This window comes from Amblyomma americanum, chromosome 1 (assembly GCF_052857255.1).
Source record: "Amblyomma americanum isolate KBUSLIRL-KWMA chromosome 1, ASM5285725v1, whole genome shotgun sequence".
NCBI lineage: Eukaryota > Metazoa > Arthropoda > Arachnida > Ixodida > Ixodidae > Amblyomma > Amblyomma americanum.
Genome location: NC_135497.1, coordinates 226311302 through 226325924, shown reverse-complemented (window position 1 = coordinate 226325924; position 14623 = coordinate 226311302). Strand labels below are relative to the sequence as shown.

The 14623-nt window shown below is 44.9% G+C and overlaps 1 protein-coding gene and 1 pseudogene across 1 annotated transcript in view; both read right to left on the bottom strand.

Moving 5' to 3' along the window:
- The window catches only part of Flo1 (flotillin-1), a 69642-nt gene that overhangs the window by 45434 nt on the left and 9585 nt on the right, over nucleotides 1-14623 (bottom strand). Inside the window, exons 4-7 of the mRNA XM_077648574.1 lie at nucleotides 10990-11133; nucleotides 10448-10567; nucleotides 1441-1536; nucleotides 1026-1145 (exon numbers count right to left, since the gene is read on the bottom strand). Coding sequence (XP_077504700.1) covers nucleotides 1026-1145; nucleotides 1441-1536; nucleotides 10448-10567; nucleotides 10990-11133 — 480 coding nt within the window. The remainder of the gene's footprint in view (nucleotides 1-1025; nucleotides 1146-1440; nucleotides 1537-10447; nucleotides 10568-10989; nucleotides 11134-14623) is intronic.
- LOC144116418 (zinc finger BED domain-containing protein 4-like) lies at nucleotides 12581-13388 on the bottom strand (annotated as a pseudogene).

Genomic DNA, 14623 nt, shown 5'->3' with positions numbered 1-14623 from the left:
GACGGCAGCTGTCAGCCAGCAGGTTTACTGGTCGTCTGAACCCAGTTCCGCGCTGCTTTCAGACACCGAGTGGCGCGTCGCTGGTCACGTCGTCTTCCTTTTTAAAATAGTCTCGCCATTCCGACGCCAACGTGCGTTTCCCTCACTTGTGCCCTTGTTTTCCCAGCAAGCCGAAATTGTGAACTCGTCACGGGCCTTTCGGTGTTTGTGTGATGGAACCTCCTTGTAAGGCTTCATCATACTTTCGCATTTTGGGCTTTTTTTTTTCAGGGGTGCAGGGAATTTCATTAATTTATCTTCGGATAATCCGGGCATTTCTTCCAGTCCCTTGAAATTCAAATAATAATGGTTTTACTAGGCATCATGTTATTTTTACTTCCCAGTCATGTATCATTCCATGAATTTCATTTTGCACGACCACATTACAAGTTGCACACTGTTAGGCTGTCTAATCAAGTATAGTATACATTTCTGTGCACATCACTTTTTTTTTATATGGTGCTGAGTCAGTCTAGCTTTGTTTGTTTTTGTTGCAAAGAACCACACCATTTTGAAAAAAAAAAAAAAAGCGGGGGGGGGGGGGGGGGCAAGATTTCCCTGTATCATTTTCCGAATTTGATATTCAATTCAAATCTACCCCCCCCCCCAAGGTGGTGTAGATTTAATTTGGGAGTGACTGCTAATTAGCATATGCCTTATCAATGTCATACAGCTACAAAGGAAACCAAAGCTTTCCTTTGTAGCCGTATGGATGCACTAAGGTTGATGCTAATGAGTAACTACTCCTGGTCAAGACAACTGCCAACAACCCTGCACTAGTTGGACCTTTGTAAAGTGTCTTCATTCTTTTTTTCAAAGCTTGCTCCTACTTAGCTGAAACACCCTGTATATTATGCACAAATACACAATTTAAATGACCCAATGGCCTCCATGTTTCCGGTAAGGGGAGCTAAATGCAACATTGTGCTCAAAACAGTAAACCAGAGTGGAGCCGGTATGAGCCAAAAAAAAAACAAAAAACCAACCTTGGTGTTGACTTCCATGTCATAGGCAGCCTTCTTAAGCTCGAAGTCCCGCTGAGCCTTGGCTATCTCGGTGTCATTGAGGTAGCGCGATGCCATGCGCTCCTCCTCAGCTAGGGCCTCCTATAATATTTCAGTTCAGCAATTACTTCCCGATTGAAACTACAATAGCTGCACAATTTCTACACAAGTTTCTTACGCAAACACAATTCCCTGCAGAGAAAAAGAAAAAAAGCAATGAACACACAGAAGGCAGTCTTAAGTTATCTCCTAAACCAATGAGTGCATTGCTAGCCTTGTCTCAGTTACGCAAATATATATAAATGGGATTCATCTCATTATTATCTGAGGCTCATGCAGTTTTAGGTTGCACTTAACTTATTCAGAAACTTTATACAAACTAGCACAAAGCACATACCTTGATCTGCGAGTCCCTCTGTGCTTCAGCTTCTCCAATGCGGGCGTCTCGCTTGACCTCCGCCGTTCTGGCCATACCCAGAGCCCTTAGATAGCCCTAAAGAAAAGAATTCATAAGATAACACAACCATTTTTTAATGCTAGCTAACCTCTTATGCCACATTTGCAACAGGTGCTTGTAAACGGTTAATAAAAGTTCGTTTTATGGAGTTTAACATCCCGAAGCTACTCTGGTTAAGAGGGATGCCGTAGTGAAGAGCTCCAGATAATTTCGATCACCTGGGTTTCTTTCAATGTGTACTGACATTGCACAGTACACAGGCCTCAACCATTATGTCTCCAACGAAATGAGACTGCTGTGGCCGAAATTGAACCCGCGTCTTTTGGGTAAGCAGCCAAGCACCATAACCACTGAGCCACTTCGGCGGCTAGTCAAGAGAATAGAATTCACATCTGACAAGTAGCACGAAAGCTTTTAAAGTGACGGCTGGTCAAAATCACATGTAGATGAAACACTAATAGCAATAAAAACTGGCGCAAAATGCAGAACACCACAAAATCAAGGATGACATCTTTCTCCAGCCATTCTTCTCATTCCGATGCTCTGCGTTTAGTGCTGGTTTTTGTTGCCACAAGTACCAACTACACCATTATGAAGTTCTGTTGTGACACACAGACCATTTCACTGGGTGCACGAGCTCTTTATAGATTCATAACATAGCATACTTCCCACCAAAAGCATAAACAAGCTGCAACTATCAAAGCATGCTAGGTATAATGTAACCATATTTCTTGCTGCCACTAAATCGTGTTTACTATCTCATACTTTGTACATTTCATCTTCAACATACACACATACGGCCTATCATACCATCCTTCAAAAATGATATTGGCACTGCAAACCTCGGGGCCCATTATTTTCAAGTTGTGTCACTTTCGGCGGCACATGACTGGCTGAAATGCCGGCTGGAGGATATCAGTCCTGTTGTGACTGAGTGCTTGTAGCAGTCAAATTGTAGCAATTGCTGCCATGTAAGGTACGGTGACATTTTTGCTCTTTGCTGATAAACAGAAGACGACCAAAGAAGAGGTCAGCCAAATATTAAGTTGTGCACCAAAGCCCATAGTGAAGAGGCGATCTACAGCTTCTCCGTCCAACTTATGAACCTAAATAAATACAAACAATACTCCAAAACCTTTCTTTTTTGAACTCGTAAAGGCTGGACAGGCATTTAAAAAAAAGTAATTTGTGTGACTTCATGTGGCTTTACAGTGACATGGTGACCACTGCAGCCACCTATCGCCCATTGCAGACTAGACAACAGGCAGCTAGTTCGCACACCACGGCAATTTAAATTTAGCTCAAGGGCAAAAAAAGAAGAGAGGAAAATTTGTGGCGTGAACTCACTCGCTGCACAATTCACGGACACAAGCCACCGTACTAAAACAGCAAGACCCAGTGACAACTTCTGGATAACAATGAATTGTGAAATGCGTGTGTGTGTGTGTGTGTGTGTGTGTGGGGGGGGGGGGGGGGGCGGGGGGGGTCAACATCCTGAAGTGGCACATGGGCTATGAGTAGGGGTTGGACTTTTTTGCCTTTATATTTTGAGAATTTCGCAGACTTTTTTGATGTTTATTTCAGAACTCAACTTTTTTTTTTCGGAGAATATTTTCTGCATACTAATTTTCAGTTCTTTTTGGTGAAATGTATCATGTCCCCGTGTGGTCAAAAGCGACCTATATTCCATTTCATACATCAGATGCAACGCAGTGAAAGGCATGGAAGTAGTCCACATGAAAAATAAAGGGAGGCGTGATACTTCATGCTTGTTTTGTGGCTGAGTGCTCTTAGGCACGAGAAAGCGACAGTGCATTGCCAACAATACCGTATTTACGCGCATAATCTGCGCCCTCGCATAATTTGCGCACCCTTAACTTATCACCCAGCTTTACAAAAAAAATTTTTTACTCACATATTTTACGCACCGCGCTGTGCTAGACAACCATCATGCATGCGGGCTCTACCCTATGGCTCTACCCAGTAGCATTCGGCTATTCCGCGTGTTTGTTTGGAAGGCTTTTTGAATCTTTTGTGCACTGGGCGTTCATGGCGGTGTCAGGGGCCGCTGTTACAATCGCGGTGGCACCAGCGGCATCGCCACTCGGAACCGCCAGCAGCGCTTCCAGGGAGGATCGGCAGCTAATAGAAGAGCCAACACCGCTGTTTGTTTGGCTGATGCATGTGACTCGACTGCCGGCTACGCTTTTCTTGGTGGCTCTGACGGCTTGTGTTTGGTTGTTCGCTCATGTCTTGCGATGGGATATCACAACTATACGGCAAGTTTCAAACTGCTTGCCAGCGCCTTATCACGGCGCGGAGCGGCGAAGCCAGCGAGAATAATCGCGTGTGCACAAGTTTGCCCATAGACGACAATCGTTGTGTCGGCAAACTTGTGCGCACGTGCGCTATTCTCGCTGGCTTCTCGGCTCCGCGCCGTGATAAGGCGCCGACAAGCAGTTTGGTCAGCGCTCGTGCGGTACTGTTAAAAAATTGTGTGGTGTGATATTTGATTTAATTATTCGCGGTTGATTTCCTGGACGAAGTTGCGAAAGCAAACTTACAGAATCCGGAACTACCGAACAATTGGCTGGGCCGCAAGCGATGACGCTGTTTTAGCGTCTTATTCAACTTCGTGCATGTACCTTCATGCCATCACGCAGGGGGGGGGGGGGGGGGGGGGGGGTTGCGTGGCCTTTCATTTAGAGTGAACTTTTTTTTGGGGTCCGGCCAGCGTAGGGTGCGGGTCCGGGTGCTGACGTATACGCAGCAACATACACTATACCTATATAGCGCGTTATGACCTTTGTGGAGTTTTTTAAGTAGCGCTAGCAAAATCCTCACGTAATTTGCACATCCCCTTCTTAGAGCCCTAATTTCTGAATAAAAAGTGCGCAAATTATGCGCGTAAATACGGTAAGTGTGCATTTAATCAAGTTTATGAAAAATGTATTACGTAATAGACATACATGCAAAGAATTCATTACTTTTCACTGACTACAAGGAACGCACTACTTTCCGATTGCGGATGTAGGCAGCGCAAACAAGAGCACTAGCTTTGACAATATTGCACCTGATGTATAAAATAGAGTACAAAGTTTATCTCGGCCCTTTTTTTAAATGAGCAGCTCGTGTATCAGTCATTAACAAACAAATGGTCAATTTAGAAGCCATCCAAGAAGGACTTCATACTGTCGTAACAAGAACTAAAAATGTTGAAGTGAAATCACCGGGCTGAGAGAAAACAAGTTAGTTTCAAATCCTGGCTGCCATGTTCTCGTTCACTCTGCACTGAATGAGAGGACCATACATCATGTGGTCCGCGTGCTAATGGTAGCAACAGAACTGCCGCTAAAAGTTACGGAAGCCAGCACATGACACTTCTGCCGTTTATGCATGGTTTCGCATTGATGGTTGCTTGTTACGGTTCCAAGAGTTGTCAGTGTCCTTACATCAGCCAGTGATAAGACTGATGGAGCTATATGACCGACACCGCTTAGCAAGGAGGTGAAGCCTTTCGATCTGAAATGGCGTGTCTGAGTGCAGATCAATGCGTGAAAACTCAACCACAGTGGAAAATTCCAAAGATACCATTCTTACCACGTTCCTGGTTCAAGCAGTTGCTTAGTTTAACGCTCTGTCCTACTGCAACTGGTACTGACTAGCCAGCTAGTTGTGACATACATACCAGAAATACTGACCTTTTTCAGTTGAAACTGAATTTAAAAAAAAAAAATCATGAATTCAGCGTACTTTTAATAGTGTTTTTTTTGGTTTAAACTGAAAAGTCCAACCTCTAGCTATGAGGGAAGTTGTAATGGAGGGCTCCTGAATAGATCTCCTGGGGTTCTTTAATGTGTGCTGACATGACACAGCAAACGGGCGCCTTTATGTTTTACCTCCATCGAAAAAGCAGCCGTCACATGCTGGGGTTGGCCGGGATGAGCTATACTTGCTGTATGCAACATCGCTAAATGCAGCTGCATGCCAACCATGTTCCTTATAAGTGGGCTTCAACGGTAATTAACATTTTGAAATGGCAGTGAGAACTAAGGTCATGTCTGCCTGGATAGCAGGCGCACAGCACCACCCAACTCAAAAGCAGCGAGTTTGGAGTAGTTTGGCATAATTTCCCCAGTTTTTATCAGGATGTCACAGCGTATCTGATATGGTGCAGTTTGGTGCATTTGGCACAACAGCGGCATCACTGCTGTCTTCACTGTGACATGCCAGGCATCGCAAGATTAATAAAGCCACATGAGTGAAGTTCCAACGCAAGAAACAAATACAGTTGAACCTCTATGTAACGAATTCCTAGATTTTACGAAATTTTTCAATTCCCCAACACATCCCCCATTGAAGCCCATGTATAGGTGACCTCCATGTAACGAATTCGTTGTGGCAGTTGACCTTGATGTAACGAATTCGCGGCGCTGATCATCGAGCTGTATCTCGTAATGTTTTGACCGAAATTTGACCGAGCAGTGCGCAACTTTAATGAATATTGTTTAAGTAAGTTTTTATATTGAAAGGTAAAGTAGACCGCGAGCAGAACGCTTGCAATCGCAGCAAACAAGCAGATGTCGGTGATGATGATAATGTTGAGCGCCGCTATCGCCGCTCTGCGGCAAGCGTAGCAACTTTTAAGCTTTCATTTTGTAGCTTGACACTAGGTGGCACTACTATGACAAATTCTTTGTGGTGTTGCGGCGCACTTATGGTAAGCCTTCTTCGTCAGTGTGTTGACATGCGTGTGCTGGTGTGTGTTTACGGTGTCGGTTCGTTACGATAAGTTCCGCTGTGAGGAAACGCAAAGTTTTGTCGCTTGAAGATAAGCTCTCGATTTTGAATGCGGTTACCGCCGGCGAAAAAAAGAAGGATGTCGCTGCCCGCTTCAACATACCAGCCAGCTCCCTGTCAACCATTCTTGCTGCAGAACAAAGCATCCGGAGTGCGATGGAGTCGGGCACAAGTGCCCACAAGAAAAGACTGAAGATGTCGACGTATGCTGATGTGGACAATGCCGTGTTTGCATGGTTTTCGGACAGACAAGCACAAAACGTGGCTATAAGTGGCGTGATTTTGCAGCAGAAAGCCATAGATTTTGCTTGCATCCTGGGCCACGACGATTTCAAAGTGAGTAACGGCTGGCTACAAGGATTTAAAAGCCGGCACGGTGTCGTCGGAAAAGTGGTATCTGGCGAGTCTGCCTCCGCAGACAGCGATGCTGCTGCCTCGTGGGTGGCCGAGAAGCTTCCCGGCATTTTCAGCCGCTATGAAGCTGCCGACATTTATAATGCTGATGAGACGGCCCTGTTTTATCAAACGTTACCGAGCCGCACGTTGTCACTAAAAGGAGAAGACTGCCGCGGTGGAAAGCAAAGTAAACTCCACGTGACGGTTTTGCTTTGCACCAACACTGATGGCAGCGACAAGCGAATCCCATTGGTTATTGGCCGCAATGCTCGGCCCAGATGTTTTAAAGGAACAAGGCGGATGCCTGTAAAATATGTGGCAAACTCCAAAGCTTGGATGTCGCGGGCAATTTTTTCCGACTGGCTGAAGGAGCTCAACCAAGATGTCACCCGACAAGGTCGCATCATTTGTTTGCTGCTTGACAACTGCTCCGCGTACCATGTGGAAGGCCTACAGCTTTCGAACGTCGAGCTGCAGTATCTGCCACCTAACTGCACTTCTCTGGTACAACCCTTAGACAAAGGGGTTATTAACAGCTTTAAATGCTGTTACCGCCGTCGAATGATACAAAAGATGCTCCTGGACATCCACCTTGAACGGCCGACGAAAGTGGATATCTACCAAGCAATCGAAATGCTTGCTGCGTCGTGGCAAGAGGTCGGATCACAAGTGATCGCCAATTGCTTCGCCAAGGCTCAGGTAAATAAGGCCATTCAAGCTACAGTCACTGAAGACGAACCTTCAAGCCCACCCGAGGTCGCAGAAGCATGGGATGAACTAGGCATGAATGGTGGGGTGCCCGACGGTGTCGAGCTGTGCGACTTTTTGTTCGTGGACAACGGCGCCGTGGCTACGGAAGAGATGACTGATGTGGCACTTGTGGAAACCGTTAAAGATAGCCTTGAAGGTGATGGTTCGTCAGAGCCTGATACGTTTTGTGCTGTGCCCACCGCGAGGGAACTGATGGACGCGGAGGACGTTCTGCGCCGTTTCATAGGCTCGCAGGACGATGAAGCAGCCCTGGATGCCTTAGTTTCCTTGGAGCGCCGAGTAGTGGCTTCGATCGGGCAAAAACAGCAAGCGAAAATGACGCAGTTTTTCTCTATTAAATAAATTCTTTCAATAGCGAGTTCACTTGAATTGATATCTGTCGCATTTTCATTTCGTTTTGGCATGATCCTTACCAGACTTAACCCGAAACTGCATTTAACGACAAACTGGATATAACGAAAAATTTGGAATTTTTTTCAATTTCGTTATATCCAGGTTTGATTGTAGAATGTAACTGAACACTTTTTTGTATATCTCTTTTCTGACCACCAGACAAATATCCAAAATGCACTACCAGCACGCTTCCGCTCTTCCTCCAGAAACGGTCACGCAGACCTTTACTGTTCACAGCCTTTCGTCAACTATATGCTAACCATACCATAAGCAAGCTATGACAATGGTATGGGGGCTCTACATCTATTGCAGAGCACTGCAATCCACTGAGTTATTATCAAGGCTGGGTCTTCAGAATAGTCAACATGGCATGTTCTACTTGTGACGTTTAGCTGGAGGGCAACTGTCTAGGGCAGAACTGCAGGAGAGGCACTTAAAGGTAAAGCAGTGTATGGTTTCACTGCACGTGAGAATTTCAGATAATAAAGTGGCAGGCTACTAAGCCTAAGGGTCTACTTGACATGAAACTGCGAAGCAGGCCAATACACTAGTGAGCACACTACCAACATAAATCTCTAATAGGAAGAATCAAAGCTGCTTTACAATGCTGAAAACCACAAAACAAAAAATGCCCTCAGCTCACAAAGCACCCAGATTTAGAAGCAGCACTTACCACAGGGGTAAACAATAAGAGCTACTAAGATATTGCATTGGCAGCCCCATCATCATAGTGAAGGCAGTTGATTCAGCATGGCACTTGCACACGTGATGTCACCCCATCAGAAAGGCAGCACAGACAACGGTTACATAAAGCAAGTAGCTGGCGTGAACTTTAGAAAAAAAAAAAAGACACAGAAATGAAGCAGACCCACATGCCTCATTGTCGTAAATGATGCATGCTTCAATGTCACATATAGGCTCTTTGGTTTGAAGAGGATAGATATTCCTTGAAGCACAGTGAAGTGCTAACAGAACTACTAACAATGGCTGCATTACAATAAAAAAACAAAAACCACCAAGCATTTCCTCAGAACTAAAACTATAGTGTTCCAAAAGCTCCCAGTACCGTACCTTAACACATGCGACCATTTTCTTTAACATTTTCGTCAGTTCGAATTTTTCTTTAATTAGAACTTCTGCAGGTTTTCTGGGAAGTTCAAATCAACAGGCTTATACTCAGGGCCCTTCACTTATGGTTTTATTTTTTCCAGAATGTGAGGGGTAAAAATTAGGTGATATTTTTATGCTTAAATTCAGGTAAAAATTTGGCCACTCAGCAAAAAAGGTCCATAATTCAGTTTTTGCCGGATCATTTTTAGCAAGACAAGGCTCGTTTTTGTATAGGATAGAAAAAGGGCAATTTTTAGCTTGTTATTAAAACAATCACAAAATGGAATGCGTCTGTTAACACTTCCGAAATGACGTATTTGTACCAACCAGCCTGAACTACCATCCCTTCTGGAAATGGCAGGTTGTACATAAAAACGATTTACCACATCAGATCTTTTGCCTCATTTAATTAGTTACTCCACCGAGTGAAGTGCCAATCTTGTACGTAGCAGTTCAATCTCAGTGCAAGACCTGCCTGCCTTTTGTACACTATGAAAACAATCAACATTACAGCGGCCATTATAAATGTGCAAGTGCCTTGGAGCAGGATGTCATTAGCACGGATAGGGCTTGATACAATGACGCCAATAAGACATCTGGCCAGTACCTGTGTTTTGGCCCCTCAATTATGAAACACTTTAACTTATCCTCAAATTAAGCTGCATCATGAATAAGCACTAAAACAATTTTAAGATCACCCATCGACCAAAAACACCCCTTTTAGATAAGCACGACATACCCACCAATTTTTGTGTGGTCTTCAGCTTTGTGCAACTGAAAATGCGCATTCTCTACGAGGCATATATTCGGGCAGAAATTGGGTTTAAACCAACTGTAAGAAATCTGCTCAGGACGCAAGAATCAGGTAAAATCATTTTACCCGAAAACGAAAGGCCCTACTTATACTGTGTTATCTGATGCTGGATTGAATATAAGCAGCTCAATCTGCATGTGCATGCTAAATGACAGTTTGTAGTAACTAAGTTCATAACCACATATTACCCTACCTAAGCAGTTCTAACAAGTCTCTTTGGAAAAAAAAATATACATATGCTTATTGTGAGATGCTTTTTAGTGTTCATAAAATTAATGTCACTTCTTTTGCATTACAGCTGCTCGCCAGCCCTTTCATGGGGGGCTGGGGTCAGACTTCTGTACCGTGCTGCAGCATTTTGCAACTGCATTTTTTTATTTCTACGAATTTACTGTTAAACGACAAATCATATGTTGCCACTCACCAGAAGTAGGTTACAAATCATATGTTACCACTCAGCAGAAATACATGAACAAGGGCGTTTGATAAATTACTCACGTACGCACGTAATAAAGGTGGAGCTAGGCTAAAGGTCAAGTGTCCTTGTGTTGTTGGCAACAACTACTAAATCCAAGTCAACAGGTACAGCAACTAACAATATTGGAAAAAAAATTTTGCAATTACCAGTTTGCAAATAAGTTAATGATGGTGAAATTAGCATACCTCGTCATCGCTGATGTCCTTGATGGTGTAGGACACCACCGTGATACCCATGTTGACGAGGTCGGAAGAGGCCACCTCGAACACCTGCTTGGAGAACTTCTTTCGATCCTTGTATATCTCCTGAGGACAAAAAATGAACAAAAGCTTATGCATACTTCCAAACATAACACCGAAACCTATCACACTGCAAGTTTGAAAATGAAAAGTGAGAAATACTGGAACAAATCATGAGCTTACGTTGTGGTGGCACATTTTTATACAAACAGTTCCATTGCTAAACATTAGGCCTTTGTTTAGATATCTCAGAACATTTCTTAAATCATTTGGCAAAAAAGAAGCACGATATGACATCTCCTCACAGACATGTTAAATGTTAACCATGTTAAATTTAAATGGCCTGTTGCAAGGCTTCTGCAATTCGGACACGCCAACTTACACAAATGTCAACAATAAATATAAAGCCGAACCGATGACTGTGCCAGCCTGAGCAGAGAAACACCTGCTTCTGCTGCCTTCCAGACCAGTGGGGAAAGGGTACTCACCTCAACACTCATGGTGCCCATGATTGCACGCTGGTGCCCTTCCAGGGTCTCACGTGCGATATGCATCACCTCGTCATCTTTCTTCCCCAGAAATTGTTCACACGCTGCTCGTAGCATCTCCACATTCTGGCCCTGGATCTTTACCTGCCCCAAAAAGAATGCAATTTAGATGTAACCCCACTAAATCATTAGGACAACGTGCATGGGCTTAGATTGAACACATCCCACAGCAAGTATGTGTGTTTATCTCCTGAAATTAGGTAACTACTGTTTAGACTCACTGGGACAATACTTCAGAGCATGATGTGCATTCACTATACTCTTAACAGCTTCTGACAAAGTATGGTCTGCTAAAAAATGGCAACAGTATTAACAGCCTTGGAAATTGATGCACAGGCATAATGTACAGTCAGCATGGCCTTCTGCACGGGCAGCTTAAGTGATGTTTATAACACATTGCAAGGAACACAAGCAAGAAACGATGCTAGGGCCAATTAAATTGTAAGTAACCTTACAGCAGCAATTTCTGGCAGCGACAAAAATCATGGCATAAAATGCAATCATGCCTAATCAGTGATAAATAAAAATTATGCTAGCAAACTGTGAAGTTTTCTACTTTAAACCTAAATAACTGTACTGGTTAAGTATTGCGTAGGCTTGTGCGAATAGTGCTTTTTTAGTTCGAAGCGAATTTGTAGCGAATAGTACTTCGAACACTAGCAAGTAAAGAAAAAAAACGGCAGAGGGCTAAGGTCTGGGATTTATTCAAGGAAAGTAAACAACTTGATTATTTACGAAATTTTACCAATTTTCGTGCAAAAACACTAGCTGTTCCACATGCTGGGGTTTGAGGTGCTCCCTTCTGCAGCTTACAACGGCTCCTGCAGTCGAAAAAAGCCTTTCACTTCTTGTCTAGGTGGCTGGTATCAAAAGATACCTACGGGCAGCTGCAACCAGGGTTGGGTAAAGGTGGCTGCCCTTGCTTTTATGCGTTGCATATTGCAATCACTCAGTTCAGCCCTTGGGCGCGGCCGGGCAGTCACCATTGACCTTTAGCGCAACCACGTGACGTGACGTCACGACAGCCGGAGGAAAAGCTGGGCCCCAACTCGCGCGGTCGCGCGCGGCCGCAGCCACCACCTGACTCCCGCTCCTCCCGCTAGGGGCGCTGCACCGGCGCGTGACGTCACGGAGGAAAAGCTGGGCCCCAACTCGCGCAGTCGCGCGCGGCCGCAGCCACCACCTGACTCCCGCTCCTCCCGCTAGGGGCGCTGCGCTATGATTGACGTCACGGCATATGTATAAAAGAGTTGCAACGCATTCTTGGCTTAACCAAGCTAAGTCTGGCCATTTTTTTCCATCACATAAGGGGGTCTTTGGCACGGGAAAGAAGGGGGGCCTTCAAGTACCCAACAACCTCATCAGAGATTGTACGGCTTGACTGATGATGTGCACGCCGCGAACTGAAGTGTGTAAAAGCACTCCACAGAGATGGGTCTGCAGAGCAGGTGCTCTTCTCACTTGTTGCTGTACAAATTTGATCAACTGGCACAGTCTCTTCTGCTGCCGTCGTGAGTAGAGTGAACGCCCATTACTTTGTGGGTCGTTCAGCATAACAAACATCTTTGAATCTAGGATCGATCAACATTGCCAATGCAGGAAGGCGTGACATCTTGATATCAGGGAACCTCGCCTTGATGCTACGCAAAAGGCTTGAGGCAAGTAATGCTGCCCCACCACCTTCGGAAACATGTTCAGCTAGAACCACCTCGGCACATAGCAACAGGGGAATGACTTGTGACAGCGTGGGATATCTGTCTCCAGACAGTTCAGTTGTGGCATGGTCAACAAGGCTTCAAGACTTGTACTGCTGCATTCATAAGCTTCCACTCACTAGCGTTCAAGTTTGGAACTCCGTCAGATCCTGAAAGTTCTACAGTGATGACTGCATGGAGCTTCACGAGCCAGGCCATCATGGCATGCTCACTGTTCCATTGCATCAGGACATCTTGTATAACCTCGAGAGAGACCAGCTGCATGTTTCTCTGAATTTCCTGAAGCCGTCCTTGGGCCTTGGCACTCCGTTTGTATCTAGCCACAATCGCTCTGGCCTTAGCACAGAGCTGCAAAAATCCTGACACTTCTCTTTTGGCATTACTGACACACAACTGAAGGGTGTGTCTGAAGCACTGCACACCACTCCAGGACAACCACGCTACTGCAGAAGTAAAGTTGCTTCCATTATCTGTAATGACGAAGATCGGCACAGTATTGTGGGCTGGAAGTTCCCACTCCTCGATGACACCTGCGATAAATAGCTCCAGGTTTTCTGTAGTGAGAAAGTCTGTCATCTCCGTGCAAGCCAATTCATGCTTGTGTTGCACGAAGTCACTGTCCATGACGTGACAAGTTACACAAACGTAGCTGTCACTTGCCCGCGATGTCCAGCCATCAGTTGTGATTGAAAGCAACTTCACTCCGCTTGCAAAAATGTCCCCGAGCTTCTTTCTCACCTTCTCTTTTCTTGATGCATAGAGGTCCGGAATAATGGCTCTCGAGAACGTTGTCCGAGACTGCATGGCCTAATCCGGTATAGCGAACTTCATCATGTCGAGGAAACCCGGTTCTTCTACAATGCTGTAGGGGTGTATACCACGAGCTACGAAGCGAACTATCATTTTTGTCATCTGTTGGGCTTTTGGGGCCGACGCTTTGATTTTTGGCTTGAAACTGTCGGCTATAGATGGCTGTTGACCACTTGCCTTGCTTGCCCCCCTGAGCTTGGATGGCCTTTCGCATGCGTCCCGGTTCTCTTGGTAGTCCTTGTGCAAGTCCGGGTGTCTCCTTAAATGCGTTGCTAGGGTTGTTGTCGTACTTGTCGGGGTCTTCAGGACTGCCTCGCATTTAAGACATCGAGCTTCGGTTCCCGGTGGACTCTTTACAAAAAAAGTTCCAAATCGGATTGCTGGCCGCATGCAAGTCCCTCATGGTGCTCTCTGGAGTGGTCCAAGGTGGCTGGGATTGATCAAATGCCGCCGCAGCAGAGAGAGTCGTCCACTAAACGCAATCAACCACACCACCACGTCGACGAGATGCGTTTTTTGACGCCTTTGTTCTGAGTATAGTTCTGTTTTTCTGGCTTTGTTTGGATTGGATTGGGAAAGTATTACTGAATCTAAAACCAAAACTCCCAAAAATGCCTTCTCCCTGCCGCGTGTGGCTATTCATTCAAGCCGAATAGTTCGAAATTTCCAGATAACAAAATTTGAAACGAAGCGAATATCGTATAGCGCATTATTCGTTCAACTATTTGAAAATATCGAATATTCGCACAAGCCTAGCATCGCGGCATACCGAAATATGAATGTTTATGCACCATAACTGCAGTGATAATTCTTTTACAAGAAGTTATGCTGGCGGTGCCTCTCATATACCCAAATGGGCACCTTTTATCGTAAGATTGGTGTAGTTCTGAGACAACCATGCACTGGAAAACCACCACTGGCCAAATAAGCTGCAATAGTTATAGAATTAATGGTTTATGACTTGGTCTTAAATAGACCATGCACTCAGTTTGCTATTTTGACCACTGAAGTCCTGCAGACCACCAAGTTCAATTTACAGACCAGTATGC